This window comes from Narcine bancroftii, unplaced genomic scaffold (genome assembly GCF_036971445.1).
Source record: "Narcine bancroftii isolate sNarBan1 unplaced genomic scaffold, sNarBan1.hap1 Scaffold_121, whole genome shotgun sequence".
Taxonomy (NCBI): Eukaryota; Metazoa; Chordata; class Chondrichthyes; order Torpediniformes; family Narcinidae; genus Narcine; species Narcine bancroftii.
Genome location: NW_027211856.1, coordinates 199873 through 226258, shown reverse-complemented (window position 1 = coordinate 226258; position 26386 = coordinate 199873). Strand labels below are relative to the sequence as shown.

General features: G+C 44.3%; 1 protein-coding gene across 2 annotated transcripts in view; it reads right to left on the bottom strand.

The window, feature by feature from the left end:
• LOC138750352 (uncharacterized) overlaps positions 1–26386 on the bottom strand; it is a 68068-nt gene that overhangs the window by 10988 nt on the left and 30694 nt on the right. Inside the window, exons 3-4 of one of the 2 annotated variants that reach the window (XM_069912427.1) lie at positions 4135–6424; positions 1416–1534 (exon numbers count right to left, since the gene is read on the bottom strand). In XM_069912427.1, the coding sequence (XP_069768528.1) occupies positions 5350–6342 (993 nt within the window). In that variant the 5' untranslated portion in view covers positions 6343–6424 and the 3' untranslated portion in view covers positions 1416–1534; positions 4135–5349. The remainder of the gene's footprint in view (positions 1–1415; positions 1535–4134; positions 6425–26386) is intronic. The other variant, XR_011349278.1, reaches the window with a different exon arrangement.

Below are 26386 nucleotides of genomic sequence, written 5' to 3'. Positions count from 1 at the left end.
CTAAGCACAGGTGTATTTAATGTGTATAAAGTTCTTTGACACTCCTACAAGTTCACCGGTATCTATCAATTCTTATACTGTGCACAGAATTCAACATTTATGACTTTTCACCAAGCTCTGGTGCTTAAAAGTAAATGTTTACCCTCCACGAAGGCTCTTGTTGGTTTCAGAGAGGGATTTCTTGCTCATTGGACACACAAAAACTGATTCCCTCTGATCAGCCACTTTGGTGTCTTGCCAAAGAAACTTTCACCATCAGAGTTTTCCAAATGATAACCTCCTCTGCAGGTCACCATTGAGTTCCTTTTGTTTCACTTATTTCAGGTGAAACACCATTTCTAGCCAGCCATTTTCTCTTGTATGTAGAACAAGGTTTTTCAACAGGCTGAACTGAGAACTCACAAACCGTCTTCAAAATGGGGTTTCAACAAGATGCCAGCTTGCCATCTCTCTCTCTTTTAGCAAAAAGCCTATTTGGTGTCTCCTCTCTGCTTGCAAAAGCACATGACCTTCTTAGAACAGTTAACATCTGAGTCCAATAATATGTTGTTTTAAAAACAATATTCCATTTTGCACCTGCTTTTAAAATTATTTAGCTAGACAGTCTTTGCAAAGGCTCTCGGCGGCTCTCGGCGCCTGCATGACTCACTCTCGGCAAAGCTCTTGCATTTTAAGTAAGAGCTGTTTTGCAAAGTGTTTGTATTTGTTTGTGACCTATACAACTCCTACAATCTATCCTTCAAAAACATCTCTATATACAATGTAAAATATATAATCTGTCACAGGACAGATGCAGCAGAGGAGTTGTGATAAAATTAATGGTGTCCTTGCAAAAAAATAAGTGGGAAGAGGTATAATCCAGGTAGCTCTGGTGAGTGGAGTTTATAATAGTTTGAAACTTGAACCTCTCTCTCTATTTCAGGAGACAATTTACTCTCATGTATTTAAAATGTGTCATATCACACAAAATTGTTTTTTTCTTGGTGAAAGACAGACAGATTCGCCATTGGCAGAAATTGGCTGAAATGCCTCTTGCAGCCAGAGAAGGAAGGAAAAGAGAGTCACTCTCCCCCACCCCCACCATCCCGAATCCTGGGTCAAGTCACTGAGGGTCTGTGGATTCTCTTTCAGTGCTCACAGACCAATCCAAGCCATTGGTAATGCGAGCTCCAGTTTTGAACCTCTGACACGATTAGGAATACTTCAGCACCCACTCATATCCCAGGTCTGACACCCTTTTAGCCAGTTTTCAACCAGTCTCTAGGAATCCACGGCCTGGTGTGAGTTCCTTGACTGCTTTATCCGGAAGCCCACAGCCTGCGTGGGTTCCTCTCCTCAAGTCACCAACAGCCTGTCACCTGTGTGGGTCCTTCAGCTGCAGAACCCCTCACTGGTCTGCTTCCATTGTCACTGACCTGTGGATTGAATCCTCTGCTTCAAAGATGTTGATGGGGTTTGGTCTTCTTGTTTTCTGGTGCCCTGCGCTAGTCCTGCGCTTCCTTAGAGTTCGCGGTGCCGAGGAAATTTAACACATCTAAATTAAAATTTTACAACTTAGAGGAGAATCTCCCATGTCTAGAGGGATGGAAAGGGCATTATTACAAATTGAAGCCTAATATTTGAATATTCATGTGCCAAATTTGGAAAAGCATAGAGTATATATTTCTCAAGCTATATGTAATTTTTTCCAAAAGAATACAACTTTGAATGTTTGCATGTCATCTTGGCATCCCTAAAAATATATCTGATTTCCAACTAATGAAATACATTTCCTCATCACCACTAAGGCTAATTTAACAAATATCAATTGATATATTAATAGTTTTAATTTGGGCCTTGTTCATTCAATATTTCCTAATAAAAATAAAGTTTGATTTTGCGGAAAAACATCTCCTGTAGCTTGTTTCAAAAAATTTATAATTCTCCCTAAAAAGATCTTACATTAGGACAAAGATAAGTTGAATGCAAGAAAGTTGCTACATCTTCACCACACTTAAAACATTGATCTGATAATTCTGATTTTATTCTAATCAATTTCTCTAGTGTAAGAAGTAACTGTAGAAGAAAAACTAGTTGTAAATTCCTTCCTCACTGCTGTAGTGTGGAACTCTGGTCAATAATTCCAGACTGCTGAGTTGAAGTGAATTAATACAACTCCCCTGGATCACATGATCCCTATTGCCAAATCAGCTTCCTGCAGTGCTTTTCATATCCAACTGCGTGAGTCACCTGATTCTAGGTGTAGCTTTCAGATAAAATCCTTGCTGACATCTGGTACATGACTGATGTAAAAACAATTATACTGAACTAATTTATATCATACATTACTACAACATTCAAATCCATTTCCCACATTTGTCTAGACTTATGAACTCCTCATTTAAAAATTCCTACTAGCAATAAAGAATACATTATCGAAGTAAACATTTTAACAATTCCTCTTTATAAGGAATTTCTATTTCAGTACAACATGGTTGGTCCTAACTTATCCTTCAAATATTTCCTTAGTTGGAAAGAGCAAAAAAGATTGCAATGAGTTATACGATATTTATTTCTCAGTTGCTCAAATGACATTATTTTACCCCTTTCATCACAATCTTCAACATTTATAATCCCTTTACGAAATCAGCTATTCAGAAATTGATGATCCTTCGAAAAAGAGACGAGGATTTGTATATCCACTTACACCAATTTCATAATTTATTTTATTCCATATATTAATCAAATGTTTCAACAATGGTTTATCTTTATCACCAACCATTAATTTCAATTCCCACTTGGATATAAATTCTTCTGCTTTTCCTCTCTCCTATTTTATTTGATTCAAATTTAACCCATGGCAATTTTTTCCCTTTCAAAAAAAGAAGCAAGAAATCTCATTTGAGCTGTTCGATACTAATTTTCAAAATGAGGAAGATGTAGTCCTGTCAATGTAGAATTTGCATTGAGAGAAACGCAGCTGTCTTTAGTTATCTTATTGAATTGGCTAAAATGGCATAACATGAGAGCAAATATCCTGGAGGAGTGTGGGTCACGTGTAGCATGCGATTCAATCGGAAATGGGTTCACATGACATAAACACATGATGCAGACTGTTTTCTAAGAATGGAAAACAACAGGAAGGTTGTCTAGGTCTCCAGCAGGATATAGATCACAAGATAAAGGAGTAGAAGTACGCCCTTTGAGTCTATTCCACTATTCTTGCACTCAGCCCCACTGCCCAGCTCTCTCCCCATTACCCTTGATTCCTTGACTAATCAAATACCTGTCAATCTCTGCCTGAAATACGCCCAATGACCTCAATTCCACAGATTCACGATCCACTGACAAAATAATTTGTTCCACATTTGTTTTAAATTGACACCCTTTTATCCTGAAATTATGCTCTCCTGTCCTAGAATCCCCTACCATGGGAAACATCTTTGCCATATGTACTCTGTCCAGGCCTTCCATTATTTGAAATGCCTCTGAGGACCCCCTTATCCTTCTGTACTCCAACTAGTACAGTCGAAGAGTCGACAATTGCTCCTCATACACTAACCCTTTCATTCCTGATATAATTCCAGTAAATCATCTCTGACCTTCTCCAACACCAGCACATCTTTTCTCAAATACGGCACCCAAAACTCTAATTCTGATTGAATGGAAAGGGAATTGTCCAACGACACAAACACAACAGTGAAATGATATTATGTCTTGTTGATATTTACCAAAAATTATTGAAGAGTCAAATAATAACTTTCAAAAGATGCCGGGGCCCAATTATGAACAAATATCACAACCTAAAGAATTCGGGTTGTTCTGAAGCTTGGTGCTTTGTTACGAGACCAGAGGATCCCAAAACACAGCAGCAATAGATATTCATCAAGACAAAAGGTTGCTTAAATAAAAGTTGATTTTAATTATCTTTAAACATGAAAACAGAATTACTCTTTAACTTATCACCATTTTACTAACTTACTTTACCTAACTTACCCCCCCCCTTCTAATTCTAAGTGCACGTGTGTGTAATGTATGTGTAAGTTCAGAAAAGTTCCTTGATTCACAGTCCAATCTCACTTCTCATTCCTCCAAGTCCACTGTTTGCAGGCCATTCTTATACTGTGCACAGAATTGAACATATCAAAAGCTCACCAGACTTTGGTGCACAAAAGGTGAATGTTTACCACTCGGGAAGGTTCTTGTTGGTTTTCAGATAGAGGTGTGTTGTTCAGGGAAGCATTAGTGTTTATTTGTGCTCAACGAATCATCATCTGAAAACCGTTATATCATCAGAAAATCTCTGATAGCTTTAGCATCGAGCAGAGCTGAGCCAGGACTTTACAGGTATTCAAGGGAGTGTGTGGGCAGGGTTTGTTCTGGACCAACAATCTCACCAAATGACTTTGCTTGAAATCAAGATTCAAACCATTTTGAGGAATACAACAGGAATTGTTCAACAAGAGCCTGGTGTTCCCAGAGGAGTTTTCTTTCAATAGTGGAAATTATTTTTTTTAAAAAGCCCGTTAATCTTCCTGATGCAGATTATTGTATTTAACTTTCAGGTTGCTATCTGTTGAAACTGCAAGTCACAGCGTCATTTTTGTTTTTGAAAATGCAGATGTGAAAACTTTGGTCTCCTTGGTTTGCTTAAGTTTACAGAGGAGACGTTGGGTCAAGCTGAGAAGACAGAGGCTGGATGCCCATTTGGGGAATTGGCTGAGCAAAGCAGAAAGCACAAAACATGGGACTGAAAAAATAATGAAGGAGACTGAAGTGCCGTTGAACCAAACCCAGGTAAAGAATTTAATTTTGTGCAGCGTACTTTAGTAACCAAACAATTTGGGCTTTTAGTGGTGACCTATTTAAATTAACAAAATCTGACTAGAATTGAAGTTTATGGAATGTTTGGAAGTTACCACAAAAAAATGGAGCATATAAATTAGATATAGTAATTAAGATAAATGAACAATACAATGAGCCTGGTGTCACAATATCTGCCTCCCTCTACCATACATCACCATTAAACCTTCTCCCCAATATAGTTACAGCCAATCGCTGTAACTATATACACTATATACATTCGTGATAGATCTGTACCATCACAATGTCAAAGTATATGCCAGAATTTATTGTACATCACTGTTAAACCTTCTCACTCCAGTGAATCCGGTGTCAGCATTATCTGTCTAAGTTAACCGTACATCACCTTCAACATTCTTCCCACTCTGAACCTGGGGTCACAGTATCTAACAGATTTTATCGTACAACACTGATAAACCTTATTACCCCTGTGAACCTGGGGTCACAGTATATTCCACAGTGGTAGCGTTGGCCGCGGCCGGTCCCCAGTCGGTCGTGGTGGCCACATCAGCAGCGGCGTCGGCAGCGGCAGACGGGGAGCGGGCAGCAGTAGCATCGGCCCCGGGGGTGTCTGTGGCGACAGCAGCAGCAGCGGTTGCCACAGTCGGGACCGTGGCTGGGTCGAGTGTTCCGCACGGGGGCGAGAGGCGGGCCAACACCATGGTTGCGAGGGTGGGCTGCCCCTTCCGGGTTTGGCATTTCCGTGACGTTAGGTGTTGCCGTGCAGGGAACCCTCGCTCTCATTGGACGAGAGCTCTGGGGAAGAAGAGTTTGAATGGGATAGTGGTGGTTGGGCTTCACACGAGGCACTGTGTTTGCTGGCGGCCATTTTAGACCTACAGACTGCAGCAAAGTGGCCCTTTTTAAGGCACTTCTGGGACCTGGCTTTTCTTGTTGGGGACTGGGACCTGCTGTGCTTGTCCCTCCCGCAGAAATAACATTTTGGGTTCGCAGGGGGCAGTGTAGCAGCAGCCGATAGGCCATCAGTATCTCGGGGGGTGGTAGGTAGAAGGGCACTCTACCGACATCAGAACGTGTGGTCCAGTCCCTAGAGAGCTCATTGGGCGTTAAGGCTGCATCCTCCATTGTGATCGAAATCCAGACCATGTCCTCTAGTTTTTCTACCCCTTGTTCGAGCAAGCACAGCCTCACTTCGTTCGATCGGAGCCCGGCCACATAGGCATCCCGGACAAGGTCGCTAGTGATCTCGGCAGCAGTTTTGTCCACACAGTTACAGTCCTTGCCCAATCCCTTTAATACTTGTAAATATGCCCTGCTGGACTCGCTGGGCTGTTGCTTCCTCGACGCAAGCATGAGCCGGGCATGAACTCTGTTCACCGGTTGATCATACAGTTCTTTCAGTACCTTTATGGCTGTGGTGTAAGTGGTCTCATCCTGGATGTTCTCGTAGACTCTCAAGGACACCATAGACAGCAACGATGTTAGACGCTGGTTATCCTCCTCCACCCGAATGAATCTCAGGAAGTTTTCAAAGTTCATTAGCCAGAACTTAAAGGCTTTGAAGGCTGTAGCTGACTGTGGGTCGATGTCAAGTTCTTCTTGCCGAGTCAAACGCTCTATCCTGTTCAAAAAAAAATATTTTTTCTTTTTGCTAATAAAATTGTAGAGCTCGTCAAAAGAATCAAAGACTTGTTGATACAAACCAAGGCTTTTATTAGCAAAAGACAGGAGCTCTTCACAGGTGGCCGACCAGTCCAGAATGATCCGACCTGGCTAGGGATAGAACCCTTTAAGGCCCAGACAGTAGGCGTGGCTAAGCTCTCAGCCAATCGCTGTAAATACAGTCTAGATACTGTAACTATATACACTATATACATTGGTGATAGATCTGTACCATCACAATGTCAAAGTATATGCCAAAATTTATTGTACATCACTGTTAAACCTTCTCACTACAGTGAATCCAGCGTAAGCATATCTGTCAAAGTTAACCGTACATCATCTTCAATATTCTTCCCACTCTGAACCTGGGGTCACAGTATCTAACAGAGTTTATTGTACAACACTGATAAACCTTATTCCCCCTGTGAACCTGGGGTTACAGTATCTTCTACAGTTAAGCGTACATCACTGATAAACCTTCTCCACATTGTGAATTCAGTGTCACAGTATCTGCCTCCGTTTTCCGTACATCACCATTAAACCTCTCCCCAATGTGAACCTGGTGTCACTTTATCTGTCACATTTTATTTTACATCACCGTTAAACCTTCTTCTTACAGTGAAACTTCTGTCACTTTATCTGCCACATTTTATTTTTTTTTATCAACGTTAAACCTTATTCCCATAGTAAACCTGCTTTCACAGTATCTGCCACAGTTTATTGAACATAACTTTTATACCTTCTCACTACTGAAAACCCGGAGTAACAGTATCTGACTCAGTCTACCGTACATCATCGTTAAACCTTATACCCACTGTGCACCTGGCGTCACAGTATCTGACAGAGTTTATAGTACATCACTGTTAAACTTCTCACAAATGTGAATCCTGTCTCACAGTTTCTGCCTCAGTCTACTGTACATCACCTTAAAACATTATCCCCACTGTGAACCTGCTGTCACAGTATCTTCCATGGTTTATCGTACATTAGTGATCAACCTCTCCCCATTGTGAACCATGTGTCGAAGTTTCTGCCACAGCCTTCCATACATCACTGTTAAACCTGATTCCCACTGTGAATCTGGTGTCTCGTTAACTGACACAGTTTATTGTACATCACAGTTAAACCTTCTTACTTCTGTAAACTCGGTGTCACAGTATCTGCCAAAGTCTACCTTACATCACCATAAAACCTCCTCCCCGCTGTGAACCTGCTGTCACTGTATCTGCCTCAGTCTACAGTACATCACCATTAAACCTTATCCCCACTGTGCACCTGGTGTCACATTATCTATCTCAACATACCATACATCATCGTTAAACCTTATTCCCATGTGAACCTGGTGTCACAATATCTACCTCAGTCTACCGTACATGACTGTTAAACTTCTGTATCTGACACAGTTTATCGGACATTACTATTCAACATTCTCACTGCTGTGAACCCATTGTCACAGTATCTGTCTCAGTCTACCGTACATCATCGTTAAACCCTCTACAACTCTGAACCTGGTGTCACTGTATCTGCCTCAGTCTACAGTACATCACCATTAAAACTTATCCCCACTGTGCATCTGGTGTCACATTATCTCCCTCAACATACTGTACATCACCGTTAAATCTGATCCCTCTGTGACCCTGGTGTCACAGTATCTGACACAGTTCATAGTATATCACTGTTAAACCTTCTCACAAATGTGAATCCTACTATAAAATAATGCTCCCCTTCTAAGTCTCGCTGTATTCGAATCCCCACCTATTTTAAAAGTTCCAAAAAAAAAGAGAAAAATCAATCCCAAAACAATCTACTCAAAAGTAGTAGCCCCCTAAAAATCTGGGGGTGGTAAAGTCCACAAGTGGCAGGTGACTAAAGGACTCAGTGTCACCCACCCCCAGTCAGACTTTCACAAAGTCCTGAAACAAAAACATTCAACCCAGTGATTCCAGTCCCAATGATTGTTCCGGATCTTCAATATTGCGAAGACTTTGCTTCAATTCAACTTTTTTCCCATTCTTTCCATATTTTCCAATCTTCCCATTTCCATTCCCATTGACCCTTCCCTTCGGTGACAATGGTGATGATCGCCCATTTCCTCGTACATCTGGCAATGAATTAGCAAATATTAAAGCATCATGGTCATTTTCAAAAAACTGAGATTAAAAATTCCCATAAAAATCTTTCAATACTGCTGCATAATGAAAAGCAAATTTATATCCCTTTCGCCACAATACTTCTTAAGCCGAATTAAATTCTCAGCATCTTCTGATAATTTCTTGACTCAGATCTGCATTTAAAAAAAAACCTATTATTTTGAACCATCAGTGGAGCCTGATTTTGCCGTGTTTTCTGCACCACCAATTGGAGGATCACCTCTCTGTCTTGATATTTAAAACAGCGAATCAAAACTGCTCGTGGTAATTGGCCTGGAAACGGTTTCTTCCTTAACGCTCTGTTTGCTCGATCTAATTCCAGTCCATCTGGAATGAATTACCTGCCCTACACTTTTGGGATCCATTTCTTCAAAACCTTCACCGGATCCAAACCTTCCATATCTTCCGGAAGACCTACTATCATAACATTATTTCTACGACTTTGGTTTTCTAATGAGCCCAACTTCTTCAATAATTCCTTCTTCTGAATCCCCCAATCTACAAAAGGATCTTCCACTATTTTCATTTTTTCTCTATTACTCTCCACTTGACTCTTGCATTCAAGAAAGCCTCCTCAATCTTTTTAAAATGATTTTGCACAGTATCCACTGATCGTGTCCATCTCGTAACATCACTCTTAACTACATTAATATCTTGCTTCAGAAAAGTTCTTTCTTCACACACAGTGTTCATCTGAGTTTTCATTTCCAAAAATCCTTGAGTCATCTGATGAGTCATCTGCATTGATATATTTGCCATATCTTCCATGAGCTAAGCAATCTCTTCAAGAATTGGAAACACAGAATCCAGTCCAGGATCCATCACCTCCCTTTGAGGCCGACCGTCTTTTGCCTCAGTCCCCAGTTCTTCAAATTCAAATGAAGTTGAGCTCTCTTCTTCCTCCAAAGCAGTAGGTTCTCTTCCAGTGCAGCTGCAGGTCTGGACACCCGACAACAGCATGCCTACCTCGTCAGCTGGCCATCACTCGGGCTCCCCCATAGCCCACACCTTCTCCAAAGGTTCGTGGACCCTCGACACATGGCGCATGCCTGGTCGGGCCACCCACCGCACACGTGTATCTTCCGACGCTACACTGCGCACCCCCGGACCACCAGGCAATGCTGCAGGCACGCAGTTGGCCCGTCCTCGCCCCCGAGTTAACGAGCGTATGAGTTGAAACCAGCCAAACTCATCGCTGAGCCTGCACCATCTTGCGATTGCACAAGATGGCGCTGCTGTAATACTAAGCCGGGCAGGAGTCTTCTGAGGCTTGGGGACTCCAGTCAACGACTCCATTGCTTCAACTTGAACTAGGCCTCGATTCTTCAACACTTTTGTAAGGTAATTTCTTCTGTAACTGAGTTTTCACTTTTTTTAAAATTTGCAGCTATTTCGATCCTCGACTATTCCAAAGTCTATAAACAGTATTTTTAATCAATTTTACAACTTTTAAAATTGAGCATTTAATAGTCTAACTGGGGAAGGGTGGAACCACATGTCTACCCTCTACGCCATCTTGTCACAGTATCTGACACAATTTATAGTAAATCACTGTTAAACCTTCACAGTCCTCTGTTTCTGCCTCAGTCTACCTTTAATCAACATTAAATATTCTCCCCCTGTTAACTTGGTGTTAAAGTATCAGCCTAAGTTTACCACACATCACCATTAAACCTTATCCCCATTGTGAGACCAGTTTTACTGTATCTGGCACAGTTTATCGTACATCACTATTATACCTTCTCACTACTGTGAACTTGGTGTTACAGAGTCTGCCAAAGTCTACCGTACATCACCAGTAAACCTTCTTCCCAATGTGAGCCTGGTGTTATTGTATCTGCCACAACTTATTGTACATCACCGTTAAACATTCTCCACCATGTGAACCTGGTGTAACTGTGTCACAGTATATTCCACAGTTTATTGTATATCACTGATATACCTTCTCCTTATTGTGAATGCAGTGTCACCGTATCAGCGTCAGTCTTCCGTACATCACCATAAACTTCTCGCCAATGTGAACTTGATGTCACAGTATCTGCCAAACTCTACCGTATATCACTGTTAAATATTCTCCCCAATGTGAACCTCGTGTCACAATATCTGACATAGTTTATTATACATTACTGTTAAACCTGCCGGATAAGCTCCAGATAGCGAAAGAGGAGTTCTCGCATCTGCAGGAACTGGGGCCTCGCCGCTCCACCTGGTCCAGAGCCTCCTGTGGCTGGCGCCCCTGTAGAGATTAGCGATGGCTTAATGACACGACAGTACCTGACCCTTACCCCATCCCTCTCATTCAGGATTTTACGGCCAATCTGCATGGCGCGAGGTTATTCTCCAGGGTCGATCTGGTGCGCGTGTGTCATCAAATCCCATTGTAGCCTGAGGACATCCCCAAAATGGCCATCATCACCCCCTTCGGCTTGTTTGAATTTCTACGCATGCCTTTCGAGCTCAAGAACATCACCCAGACTTTCCAGCACCTCATGAATACGGTGCGCAGGGATTTGAATATCATGTTCATTTATCTGGATGACATTCTTGTTGCCAGCAGAGACTGGGCACAAATCAAGTCTCACCTGCACACCCACTTCTCCCGACTGGCCGAATCTGGCCTAACAATCAACCTGGCCAAATGCCAGTTCCGGAAAGAGTCCATGAAGTTTCTGGCCCACATCATCATGGCCGAAGGAGCTACACCAGCTGCTATGAAGGTCACTGCAATCAGAGATTTTCCATGCCCGGACAACCACAAGGGGCTACAAGAGTTCGCAGGTATGGTCAACTTCTACAACCGATTCATTCCAGGAGCTGCACACATCATGCAGACACACTTCGCCAAGGACAAGATACTCGCCTGGACTCCAGAGGCCAACAGGGCGTTCAAAGCCACGAAGGTTGCCCTCGTGAAGGCTACCCTGCTCCTCCACCCACGCACCGACCTTCCTATGGTGCTCTCCATCAATGCCTCTGCCACTACCATTGGTGCTGTCTTGGAGCAGCAGGTTAATGGACAGTGGAACCACTGGAATTCTTTAGCCAACTTCTTCATCCGCTAGACTGCAAGTATAGTGCTTTCAACCGTGAGTGGCTGGGCATGTACCTTGCTGTGCCTCATTTTTGCTATTTCTTGGAGGGGAGGCCTTTCACAATTTATACCGACCACAAGCCCCTCACTCAAGCTGTCACTATAGCTAGAGATCCCTGGTTGGCCCACTTACACCGTCACCTGTCCTTTGTATCGGAGTTCACCACCCACATTCAGCACAAGGCAGGGAAAGACAATGTGGTTACTGAAGCGCTCTCCCAACCGGCCATTTGCTCGCTGATACCCAGACTAGACTACGACCAGCTTGTCCCGGATCAGAAGTCCGACGAGGAGATGCAGGCCTTCAGGACTACCATCATGGGCCTGCGGTTCCAGATCCTCCCGAAGCCTCTCAGTGATGAGCACCATGTGACCAGTGGTTCCCCAGCAGTGGCGCAGGCAAGTTTTCACCATATCCACGACCTTTTCCAACCTTCCATCAGGTCCAAGGTTCATATGGTGGCAGAACACTTTGTCTGGCATGGGCTTCGAAAGCAGATTGTGGACTGGGGCAGAACCTGCACCCATTGCCAGCTTTCCAAGGTACACAAGCACACCAGAATGCCCGTGCTCGATTTTGAACACGTCCGAGACTTTTCAGCCACATACATGTGGACATTGCCAGCCCCTTACCCGTTTCCCGAAGTAACTGTTATCCTTTCACATTGGTAGACTGCACCACTCGTTGACCTGAGGTGATCCCGATGCCAGATGTCTCCACGGACTCCTGTTCCCAAGCAGGTTGGGTTACCTGGTTCGGCATCCCGGCCCACCTCACTCTGGGCACAGCTCACCAACAGACTGGGAATTGAGCTGCATCACACAATGGCCTATCACCCACTTGCCAATGGACTGGTCGAACGATTGCATCGCCACCTTAAGTCGGCACTTATGGCCTGCCTCACCGGCCCCAACTCGGTGGATGAGCTGCCTTGGGTACTCCTGGGAATCCGCTCGACACCCAAAGAAGACCTGCAAATGTCATCTGCTGATCTGGTCTACGGTAAACCACTAGCCCTGCCTGGTGAGTTTCTCAATGCACCTCACAACCTGCAACAGTCACCGCACGGTTTACTTCTCTGCCTGCGGGCCCAGTTGGACTCCTTCACACCCCCACCACCGCCCAGACATAGCACACAGGCCTCTTACATCCCCAGTGAGCTGTATTCCACAGAGTATGTTTTTTATCAGATGAGGCCCTTCCACAGCACTCCCTCAAAGACTATATGAAGGGCTGTACAGAGTCATCCAGCATTCGGGATCCACCTTCACACCAGACATCAGTGGTAAGAGGGAACTGTTTACTGTGGACAGATTAAAGAAAGCACACCTCGATCCCAACGAGGCAGTGGTTGCGGCTCAAACCAAGAAGCGAGGCTGCCCGGCAAAAAAGGCCATTGACGCCGGTTCTGGGGGGGTGTGTGGCGGCAAGCCATGAGGCAGGCGATCTAGCCCCTCATGTCACGCACGTGGCGGGGCAGCCAGCCAAAATGGCGCTGTCGGGGGTTTCTCGCCGACCTCGGCACCAGACTCAGAAGCCCGCAGCCTGCGGCCCACGTGACCCCCCAGTGACATCAGGGCCCCCGGTGTGCTTCTCAGCCAGGTCCGGGCTCGGAGCATAAGACCTGAATAAAGGAGTTTTTGCTCACTAAACTCAACCCGTCTGTTTGTGAGGTCATTCAGTAACAGAGTAGCCGCCGCTACAGTCGTATCTTAGTTTCTTTTCCTTTCTTTTCTTTTTTATATGTTATCAACATATATTTGTAAACACTGTAACGTTGTGATTTGATATTAATTGTTATAATATTTGATTTAAAGGAGGCTGGTCCAAAAAAGGCATAAAAAAGATTTTAATATGGGGACAGGAATAAAAGAAAAACAGAGGGTACTGGTGTGAGGAAGGGAAGGGTAATATTGTTGTGGGGTAGGTTCAGATGGGTCAGCTGAAGGGACTCGACTGATCCATCCATGATTTGTCCAGCATCTTGCTGTCATGTAGTGGTGAACCAGGGTGTTGCCTGATGGGGACACGGTGCTCTGAGCTCTGCACAGATAGATTGTGCTTTTCTCAAAAACACACTTCCTCAGGTAAAGCAGAGGAAGTGGAAAGGCCCTAGTGTGAAGGGGTAGGGAGGGGGGTAATGGGGGAAGAATTGGGACCCTCCAAAATCATTATGATCAGGCCTCGGAGACCACATCTCTATCACTCGTATTTCTCTTCCCAGGAGAAGGAGTGATCTCAGAGACAAGACACAAGTCCAGAAGAACCTCGCATCCCAGCTGAACAGAGGATGGACAACATCATGATGGCCTGAATCTCTCCCCTTCTTCTCCCTCTGGCCCTGCCAACCCCATTCCCTGCATTTTCTATGTCCCTTTACCCACACCCCCTTTCTCCCCTGCACCTCCTCCATCCCAACCCCCTCCTGCTTACATTCCCCTTCCCTCAGCCCTCCTCCCTTCACCTCCCCTTCCCCCCCTTTCCCCTTCCTACCCTAACCGGGGGAAGGAGTGGTAGGGGAAGGGGGGTAGGAGAAAGAGGGTAATGGAAGCGGGGTGAGTAAGGGGTAGGCTTGGGGGTGTGGGTATGGGATAGGGGTAAGGGGTATGGTTTGGGGAAGGAGAGAGGTGTAGAGGATAGGGGTAGGGTTTAGGCTTGGGTTGGGTGAGAGTAAGGGTTAGGGCCGGGATTGAGGTAACATCATGGTTAGGGTTAGGAGACATGGGCTAGGATTAGGTCTAGGTTTAGGGTTAGGAGAGTTCGGGGAAGTGGGTTTGTATTAGGTTTAGGGGAAGGGGTTAGGAGTAGGAGATAGAGGTGCGGTGAGTGTTTGGGTTAGAGGAAGGTGGGCAGAATTAGGGTTGGGGTTAGGGGACGTCGTAGGGGTAGAGATAGAGTTAGGGGACGGGGTAGGGGTAGAGTTAGGGGATGTGGAGTAGTGATAGGGGGTATCGGTAGTGTTAAGGTTAGGGTTTGTTAGGGGTTAGAGTTAGGAGTAGGGGAATGGGAAGGGGGAGGGGAACCGGGAGGCGAGCGGGGGAAGGAAAGGGGAAGGGGAATGGGGAAGGGAATGTAATAGAAGATTTAAACCGTGTTTTTTTTTTTTACCTTTGCAACCTTTGCTTCTGCAAGGCTGAGAACCTGCTTGTTTTTTACAATCAGCAGACGTAAGCTAAATTCCACCAAGGGGCCAGAGATGCAGTTATCTGACAAAAGGACATCTGTGTACCAAGAACATTTAATCTTCCTGCTTGTTTTCGTCACAGACTGTCAGAGGCCTAGCCTTGATGCAAAATAACCATTGTATTCAAAGTGATAAGCTGAAAATTACGTTATTTCTTAGAAGCCTAACATGCTAGCTTGCTTGCTTATCTTTCTTACTGCGCTGGGAATACATGCTTGGGTAAGCAGTTTTTGGGTAATATAAGCCATGGTCCCGCTGCTGAAGTTTGAGACTCTCCGAGTGGTGGCAACATCTTTCAGCAAGAAGAACTTCTAGAGTCCAGCTAACGTCCTGGTCGAGGGAGGTGGAGAAGCTGCAACCAGCTTGGGGGTGTGGGTATGGGATAGGGGTAAGGGGTATGGTTTGGGGAAGGAGAGAGGTGTAGAGGATAGAAGCTTTTGAATTTGTAATAAACATTTGTTTAAACTGAACTGCTCTCGGTGTGGATGTCTATTTTCTTATGGTAGCTCGAACACTGTGACCAATCTCAAACGAACAAAGTGAGAGGTACAAGTTTACCCAGGACAGGGAACAGGGTGGAGGAAAGGGGAGGTGAATGGAGAAAGGTATCTCTACCCCCTCCCTTCCCCACCCCTTCCCCTACATTATCCCTGCTTCTCCTCTCCTCCTTCTAGCAGAAGTCGGGCCTCATTCCGGCCAGAACCTCCCTGTAGTTTCAGAGCCTCGGTTTCAGGAAGTGCCTTCGACGCTCGCTGCTGGACAGACATCTTGTCTCTTGATTCATTCTGTACCATTATTATTAAATTTAAAAATGGTTGGGTTTTTTTAAGCTTGAACTCAAAAGGCTGGTCCAGATAGACAACACAGAAACAGGACCTTCGGCCCCTCTCTTTTGCTGGCTGAGCTGTTGTAATCAGTCCATATTCCTCTCCCCCTTTTCATTCTTTGCTCCCAGACAGCTCATGTTGCCTTGTCAATCTCAAGGCCTGTGGGAAGAAGCTAACTGGCTGTCCTGCTTCTATTCCTCCATATCTCCTTCCTGATGGCAGGGGGACAAAGAGGCTCTGTGCTCGAAACCTATTTACAAATGCCATCCCTGCAAATAATCAGGGGTCCCTTACCTTGAGGTTCCACCAATGTTGCCTCTCCCTCAGCACTCTCTCGTCAGAACACTCCTGCACCCTACTTCCCCTCCTCTCCCAAGTCTCAGTATCCCGCTGACAATTCCAGTCAGCTGCCATGTCTATACCCTGCCCCACCTAAACCGATGGATCAATCAACACCTTCCCCCCTCAAGAGTTCGAGGAATCCACTCTCTCGCAATGTCTTGCTAATGAATGTCCTGCATTCTCCTTCACCCTTGGTTTCCACCTGTTATCAGGCACCTGGATGGACCCCACCCTGTTGAAACTACCCATGTTCTCACTGATCTCTCTGCACCTCTGCTCTCCATCCAAGGGTCTTGGTTGTCTTGTGGGGCTGGTGGAGAACAAAGCACCAACTCAAGGAGATGGGGAGCAGTACAGAGACCCCAGCTCCAGGAGACAGGGAGAACCACAGAGATGCCCAACTCTGTCAATCGGATCATCAGTTGCAAGGTGCAAGGAACTCTCAGTCCTGCTGCACGTGGGGCAGGTGTGGCCCGTCTCCACACCTCCACCCTGGCAATTCCCAAAACAGATTTCCTATTCATGTGGGGGTCCAAAATGGATAGAGTCTGGAGAAGGACCATGTATGTTCAATCAATGGGGACAAGGGTGTAACCAGCATGGCCATCATTGTGTGTGGCTGTCCATGGAACCAAAGTGCAAGGGCACCAAATGCCGCTATGTGCTGAGGTTCTACCTGGCTCAGATGTTGCGAAAGATTGGCCTGGCCCTGGTGCTGCACAATGTTCCAGTCAGCAAGACTTTGCCCCTTTACCTTCCTGGGAACGGTTTCATAGACAAACACATTTGACCACAAAGCCATCAGGCAGTGGTCAGCAGAGAATGTCTGACACAGAGACTCTAGGACTAGATGGGATACTGCGGGGTGGTCCACGGAGCTGAGCATCCAGAGACAGACATCCAGAACTGCTGGAAAACAAGAAACTCGGTGAAAGATGCCCTTCAGTTTGCCTGAAACGCACATGGGAGTAGCAAACACTAGAAAATATCTGTCTAAAGCAAAGGGAGGAAGATTTAGGGGAGATATCAGGGGTATTTTCTTTTACCCAGAGTTGTGGGTGCCAGGAATGCCTTGCCAGGAGTGAAGGCCAAAACATTTGGGGCATTTAAGGGGCTCTTAGTCACATTGAGGGGCTGAGACCAAGGAATATATTCTCCAACAGCAGAGGGTGGCAGTAACCACAAGATATCAAGTTGGTGGCAATGAAGCTAAACAGAGACCACCTAAGGCGACTGTGCACCCGGCTGCAGGAATTTGGACTTACTATAAACCTTACTTATTGCCAGTTCAGGCTGGAAACGTTTGACTTCCTGGGGCATCAAATCAACAGGCACGGAACTAAGCCCCTGCTTGAAAATGTAGAGGCTGTTCAGTGCTTACCCAAACACACCATAAATTCACCAGTACAATTAATTTTTATAACCAATTCATACCAGTAGTGGCCCACATCATGCGGAGAAAGGTAAAGACATTACCTGGGACAATGAGGATTTGGAGGTGTTCCAGAGGGCCAAGGACGCACTGGCCAACACCATCCTTCTGGTACACGCCAGGCCAGATGCACCCACCACTCTCACAGTAGATGCTTCCAGCACAGCAGTAGGGGGCGCAATGGAGCAATTCATTGAAGGGCAATGGCAGCCCCTGGCCTTCTTGAGCAGACACCTCTGGCCACCTGAACTCAACTACAGCACCTTTGGCTGAGTGCAATCGGTGTTGTATCTGGCAGACTGAGGCAGGTAATCTGACCACAGCTTCACAGTGGGGAGAATGTTTCACGGAGATGTACGAAAAACTGTCACAAACATTGTGACACTGGGTTAACGGCAGGGAGAAGGTTTAACACTAATGTACGATAAACTGTCGGGAGAAGGTTTAATGATAATGAGATAGATACTGAGACAATGGGTTTACAGCAGTGAAAAGGTTTAACTGTGATGTACGATAAACTATGGCAGAAGCAGTGACAAATGGTTCACATTGGGGAGAACATTTCACTTAATGTACGATAGACATGGCAGATATTGTGACAACAAGTTCACAGTAGTGAGAAGGTTTAACAGAGATGTACGGTGGACTGTGATGAATACTGTGAAACCGGGTGCACATTAGTGAGATGGTTTAATAGTGAGGTTCAATGAACTGTGGCAGGTACTGTGACACCGGGTTCACAGTGTGGAGGAGGTGTAAAGGTGACACGTGATACATTGGTGCAGATACAGAGACACAGATTTAACAGTGGGGAGAAATTTTAATGGTGATTTTCGGGAGACTGAGGCAGATACTATTTCACCGGGTTCACAGTGGGGAGAAGGTTTAACGCTGATGTATGGTTGACTGAGATAGCTACTGTGAAACTGGGTAAACAGTGGGGAGAGGAATTATTGGTGATATATGGTAAACTGAGGTAGACATTGTGACACCGGGTTCACAGTCGGAAGAAGGTTTATCAGTGATGTAAGATAAACTGGGGCAGATACTGTGACACCAGGTTCACAGTGGGAAAGAGGTTTAACGGTGATACACAATTCAATGTTGCAGATACAGTGATACCGGTTTCACAGTAGGTAGATGGTTTAACATTAATGTACGGTAGAATTAGGTAGTTTCTGTGACAGTGGGTTCACATTAGGGAGAAGGTTTAACAGTGATGTATGATATAATGTGGCAAATACTGTGACAATGGATTCACAGTTGAGAGATAAATCAACGGTGATGTACGATAGACTGAGACAGATAATTTGACACCAGGTTCACAGTGGGAAGGAGGGTAAACAGTGATACACGATTCATTGTTGCAGATACAGTGATACCTGTTTCACAGTAGTGAGAATGTTTAGTACTCATGTCCAATAAACTGTGTAAGATACTATGACACAGTGTTCACAGTGGGGAGAAGGTTTAACTGTGATGTACAATAAACGCTGGCATAAACTTTGACAAATTGTTCACAATGGGGGATAAGGTTCAACGCTGATGTATGGTAAATTGAGATAGATACTGTGTCACCAGGTGCACAGTGGGGATAAGTTTTAAAAGTGATGTATGGTAGACTGAGGCAGAAGCTATGATACAGTGTTCACAATGGAGAGAAGGTTTAACTGTAATGTATGATAAATGCTCGCAGAAACTTTAACAAATGGTTTACATTGGGGATAAAGTTTAACGGTGATGTACAGTAGACTGAGGCAAATACTGTGACACTGTATTCACAGTGGGAAGAAGATTTAACGATGATATACGGTGAATTGAGGTAGATACCATGGCTCTAGGTGCACAGCGCGGAGAAGGTTTAATGGTGATGTACGATAAACTGTGGTAGGTACAGTAAAATCGGCCTCACAGTGGGGAAAAGGTTTACTGGTGATGTACGAGAAACTGAGGCAGATGCTACGACACTGACGGGATTGACGGTGGGGAGAACGTTTAACAGTTCTGTATGATAAACTGTGGCAGAGAAAGTGACACTGTTTTCACTGTTGGGAGAATGTTTAATGGTGATGTACGATAGACGTACGCAGATACTCTGACACCAGCTTCACAGTGGGGAGAATGTTTATCGGTGATGTACGGTGGACTGAGATAGATACTGAGACAATGGGTTCACGGGAGTGAAAATGTTTAACATTAATGTACGATAAATTGTGTCAGATACTGTGACACTAGATTCACAGTGGGTAGAAGTTTTAACGTTGATAAACAGTAGACTTAAGTAGGTACTGTAACACCAGGTTCACAGCGGGAAGAAGGTTTAACCTAATGCACAATTAACTGTGTCAGATACTGTGACACCAGGTTCACATTGGGGAGAATGTTTAACAGTAATGTACGATAAACTGTGTCAGATACTGTGACACCAGGTTCACAGTAGGGAGAATGTTTAACATGATGTACAATAAACTGTGTCAGATACTGTGACACCAGGTTCACATTGGGGAGAATGTTTAATAGTAATGTACGATAAATTGTGTCAGATACTGTGACACCAGGTTCACAGTAGGGAGAATGTTTAACATGATGTACAATAAACTGTGTCAGATACTGTGACACCAGGTTCACAGTGGGGTGAAGGTTTAACAGTAATGTACGATAAACTGTGTCAGATACTGTGACACCAGGTTCACAGAGGGGAGAATGTTTAACAGTAATGTACGACAAACTGTGTAAGATACTGTGACACGAGGTTCACAGTAGGGAGAATGTTTAACATGATGTACAATAAACTGTAGCAGATACTGTGACGCCAGGTTCACATTGGGAAGAATGTTCAACAGTAATGTTCGATAAACTGTGTCACATGGAGGAGTCACGTGATGGAGTAGTGGCCAGTCGGGGAACTCCAGCCCTTTCTGGAAAAGTTTTAAAAAAACACAGAAAACACAAAGGCACAAACACAAAAATTAAAATAAAGTGAAAGTAAAGGTGGGAAGAAAATGGCAGCGAAGAAAGAAAAGTCGAAAGCAACGGGAAGAAGAGAAGAAGAAAAGACATCAGAAGAAGAAGGTGAAGGCCTTACCTGTCCGAGGAAGCCCGCTGTGGAGAGAGAAGCCCGCTCCCTCAGGTCAGTCAAAGTCCCAAAGTCCCGAGCTCGGGACTACAAAAATGGCTCGCGGAGCCAAGCAAAAGTGCACAACTGCGCTGGCGCGACTCCTCGCACATGCGCGATGCGCAAGACAAAAAAAAACACTGACGGGAGGGGGGATCAGCTGAGGAGTCGATCTCCACAGCTGAGAATGACAGCCACAGCACAACATCAAGAAGAGAACATAGAAAACAACGAGAACAAGAAAGAAGAGAGTAAAAATAAATCGAGGAAACAACAGATGAGCAACCCAGAGGAAGAAGAAGTAGAAGAACACAGAGAAATGGAAGAAGAAGGGAAGGGCAAGACAATGGATATATTTTTTTAAAGAATATATGGAATCAGTAAAAGAATGGCAATTACAAGAATTTAATGAAATAAAAAGAAGAATTAAAAGTACAGAAGAAAAAATGAATAGATTAGAGATGATCATGTCAGATATAGGAAAAAGATACAAATTCATCAAACTGTGGGGTCAGAGTTTGCCTTCCACCTGTCTTGAAAGGTCCTGTTTTCTGTTTTTCGTTTGGCCATTTTTCATAAAGGGTTTATTACACGTGAGTTTGGCGACAGGTCGCAGATCCTAATGAAAGTAAAGAGAGGAGGTGGGGACGATTAGCAGGCTGACGGGTCAGTGCCAATGCATTTGCAAAGCATTCTGGGATTTGTAGTATTAGCTGTGCATGCGCTATACTGGCACGGCGGCCAACGGGCCAGCTCTAATACATATTTGATATGATCTTGCGGGCCAAATATAATTATATCATGGGCCACATTTGGCCCGCGGGCCTGAGTTTAACATGTGTTATCTAAGGCGTCTATGCACTCAACTGCAGCAATTTGGACACTATAAACCTTACTTAGTGCCAGTTCAGGTTGGAAACGTTCGACTTCCTGGGGTATCAAATCAACAGGCACGGAACTAAACCCCTGCTTGAAAAGGTAGAGGCTGTTCAATGCTTCCCCAAACCCCCCATAATGAAGGGGCTGCAGGAATTCACCGGTACAATTAGTTTTTATAACCAATCCATACTGGTAGTGGCCCACATCATGCGGAGAAAGGTAAAGACATTACCTGGGACAATGAGGATTTGGAGGTGTTCCAGAGGGCCAAGGACACACTGGCCAACACAATCCTTGTGGTACACGCCAGGCCAGAGACACCCACCACTCTCACAGTAGATGTATCCAGCACAGCAGTAGGGGGCACACTGGAGCAATTCATTGAAGGGGAATGGCAGCCCCTGGCCTTCTTGAGCAGTAACCTCTGGTCACCCAAACTCAACTACAGCACCTTTGGCTGAGAGCAATTGGTGCTGTACCTGGCAGACTGAGTCAGGTAACCTGACCCCAGTTTCACAGTGGGGAGAATGTTTCACGGAGATGTACGATAAATTTTCACAAACACTGTGACATTGGGTTAACAGCAGTGAGAAGGTTTAAAAGTAATGTACGATAAACTGTGTCAGATAATGTGACACCAGGTTCACAGTGAGGAGAAAGTTTAATGGTCATGTACAGTAGACTGAGGCAGATACTGTGACACTGTGTTCACAGTGGGGAGGAGGTTTAAAGGTGATGTATGGTAAATTGAGGAAGATACCATAACACCAAGTGTACAGTTGGGATAAGGTTTAACAGTGTTGTACGGAAGACGGAGTCAGATACTGTGACACTAGGTTCACAGGGGGTGAAGCTTTAATGATCATGTACGGTCGACTGAGACAGACACTGTTACACTGGGTGCACAGAGTGAGAAAATCTAACAGTAATGTATGATAAACTGTGTCAGATACTCTGATACCAGGTTAACAATGAGGATAAGGTTTAACAGTGATATACAGTTGATTGAGGCAGATGGTGTGACCCCAGGTTGACAGTGGGGATAATTTTTAATGGTGATGTACAGTGGACTTTGGCAGATACTGTGAGACTGAGTTAACAGGAGTGAGAAGGTTGAACAGATATTTAAGATAAGCTGTGGCAGATATTGTGACACCAGGTTCACTGTAGGAAGAAGGTTTAACGGTGATGTAGGATAAACTATGGCAGAAACAGTGACAAATGGTTCACATTGGGGAGAATATTTAATGTGATGTACGGAAGACTTTGGCAGATATTGTGACACCGAGTTCACAGTAGTGAGAAGGTTTAACGGTGATGTAAGGTAGACTGAGGCAGATACTGTAACACTGGATTCAAAGCAGTGAGAAGGTTTAACGGTAATGTATGATAAACTCAGTCAGATACTGTGACACCAGGTTCATAGGGGGAGAAGCTTTAATGATCATGTATGGTTGACTGAGACAGAGAAAATCGAACAGTAATGTACGATAAACTGTGTCAGATACTTTGATACCAGGTTAACAGTGAGGATAAGGTTTACCAGTGATGTACAGTACATTGAGGCAGATACTGTGATCCCAGGTTCACAGTGGGGAGAATATTTAAGGGTGCTGTACGGTAGACTTTGGCAGAAACTGTGAGACCGAGTTCACAGGAGTGAGAAGGTTGAACAGAGATTTACGATAAGCTCTGGCATATACTGAGACACTATGTTCACCGTTGGAAGAAGATTTAATGGTGATGTAAAAAAAAGCTGTGGCAGATAAAATGACACAAGTTTCACAGTTGGGAAAGGTTTAATGGTGATGTACTAAAGACAGAGGAAGATACTGTGACCCAGGTTCATAGTGGGGAGAAGGTAATATGGTGATGTCTGGTAGACTGAGACAGATACTGTGACACCAGGTTTACAGTGGGGATAATGTTTAACAGTAATATACGATAAATTGTGTCATGTACATTGACACCAGGTTCACATTGGGGAGAATGTTTATGGTAAGTTTGGTAGAAATTGGAAGATACTGTGACACCGAGCTCAGAGTATTAAGAAGGTATAACAGTGATGTACAATAAACTGTGGCAGAGACTAGAAGACCAGGTTCACAGTGAATAGAAGGTTTAATTCAGATGTGTGGTGGATTGAGACAGATACTGTGGCACTGGGTTCACAGTCGGGAGAAGGATTAACAGTGATGTACAATAAACTGTGGCAGATACTGTGACAACAGGTTCACAGTGTGGAGAACGTTTAATGGTGATGTACGGTAGACTGGGACAGAAACTGTGACACTGGATTCAAAGCAGTGAGAAGGTTTAACGGTAATGTATGATAAACTCAATCAGATACTGTGACACCAGGTTCATAGGGGGAGAAGCTTTAATGATCATGTAGGTTGACTGAGACAGACACTGTTACACTGGGTGCACAGCAGTGAGAAAATCTAACAGTAATGTACGATAAACTGTGTCAGATATTTTGATACCAGGTTAACAGTGAGGATAAGGTTTACCAATGATGTACAGTATATTGAGGCAGATACTGTGATCCCAGGTTCAAAGTGGGGAGAATATTTAAGGGTGCTGTACGGTAGACTTTGGCAGAAACTGTGAGACCGAGTTCACAGGAGTGAGAAGGTTGAACAGAGATTTACGATAAGCTCTGGCATATACTGTGACACTATGTTCACATTGGAAGAAGATTTAATGGTGATGTAAAAAAAAACTGTGGCAGATAAAGTGACACAAGTTTCACAGTTGGGAAAGGTTTAATGGTGATGTACGAAAGACAGAGGAAGATACTGTGACCCAGGTTCATAGTGGGGAGAAGGTAATATGGTGATGTATGGTAGACTGAGACAGATACTGTGACACCAGGTTTACAGTGGGGATAATGTTTAACAGTAATGTACGATAAATTGTGTCATGTACATTGACACCAGGTTCACATTGGGGAGAATGTTTATGGTAAGTTTGGTAGAAATTGGAAGATACTGTGACACCGAGCTCAGAGTATTAAGAAGGTATAACAGTGATGTACAATAAACTGTGGCAGAGACTAGAAGACCAGGTTCACAGTGAATAGAAGGTTTAACTCAGATGTGTGGTGGATTGAGACAGATACTGTGGCACTGGGTTCACAGTCGGGAGAAGGATTAACAGTGATGTACAATAAACTGTGGCAGATACTGTGACAACAGGTTCACAGTGTGGAACGTTTAATGGTGATGTACGGTAGACTGGGACAGAAACTGTGACACTGGGTTCAGAGCAGTGAGAAGGTTAAACAGTGATGGGCATAAAACTTTAGCATACACTGTGACACCAGGATCACAGTGGGGACTAAGTTTAAAAGTGATATACGGGAGACTGAGGCAGATACAGTTACATTGGGTTCACAGTGGGGAGAGGGTTTAATAGTGACGTCCAAAAAACTCTGGCATATACTGTGACATCAGTTTCACAGTGTGGAGAAGGTTTAATGGTGATACATGGGAGACTGAGACTGATTCTGAAACACTGGGTTCACAATGGGGAGAAGGTTTAAAAGTGATGTATGTTAAACTGGGGCAGATACAGCGACACCGGGTTCACAGTAGGGAGAAGGTTTGCATTAATGTACGGTAGACTTAGGCAGATCCTGTGACAGTGGGTTCACATTAGGGAGAAGGTTTAATGGTGATTTTCGGTAGATTGAGACTGATACTATGACACAGGGTTCACAGTAGTGAGAAGGTTTAACAGTGATGTTCGGTAAATGTTGGCAGAAACCATGAAAATGAGTTCACAGAAGTGAGAAGGTTTAATAGTGATGTACGATAAACTGTGGCAGATACTGTGACACCAGATTCACAGTTGGGAGAAGGTTTAATGGTGATGTACAGCAGACTGAGCAAGACACAGTTACACCGGGACCTCAGTGGGGAGGTTTATCAGTGATGTATGATAAACTTTGGCAGAACCTCTGAAAACAGGTTTCCAGTGGAGATAAGGTTTAACGGTGATTTAACTGTGGCAGATACTGAGACACCAGGTTCAAAGAGGTGAGAATGTTTAACTGTGATGGATGGTTGACTGAGGCAGGTACTCAGACCCCGGGCTTACAGTAGTGAGAAGGTTTAACGGGTGATGTATGGCAGACTGAGGCAGATACTGTTATACCGGGTTCACAGTGGGGAGAAGGTTTAACGGTGATATACAGAAGAAAGAGGAAGATACCGTGAGACCGGGTTCACAGCAGTATTAAAAAGGTTTAATAGTGATGTACAATAAACTACAGCAGATGTTGTGGCATCAGGTTAACAGTGGGGAAAAGGTTTAACGGTGATGTATGATATAATGTGGCAAATACTGTGACACTGGATTCACAGTTGAGAGATAGATTAACGGTAATGTAGAGTAGACTGAGGCAGATACTGTGACTCCGGGTTAACAGTGGGAAGGAGGTTTAATCGTGACACGCGATACATTGTTGCAGATACAGTGACACAGTGAGGAGAAATTTTAATGGTGATTTTTGGGAGACTGAAGCAGATTTGTGAAACTGGATACACAGTGGCGAGAAGGTTTAATAGTGATGTACGGTAGAATGAGGCAGATACTGTGAAACTGGGTAAACAGTGGGGATAGGATTTAGCGGTGATATATGGTAGACTAAGGTAGATATTGTGAACTGTGTTCACAATCGGGAGAAGGTTTATCAGTGATGTAACATAAACTGGGGCAGATTCTGTGACATCAGTTTCACAGTGGCGAGAAGGTTTAACGGTGATGTACAACGAACTCTGGCACAAACTGCCACACAGGTTCACAGTGGGGAGAAGGTTTAATGTTGATACACATGAGACTGAAACACATACTGAGACACTGGGTTCACAGTAGGGAGAAAGTTTAACGCTGA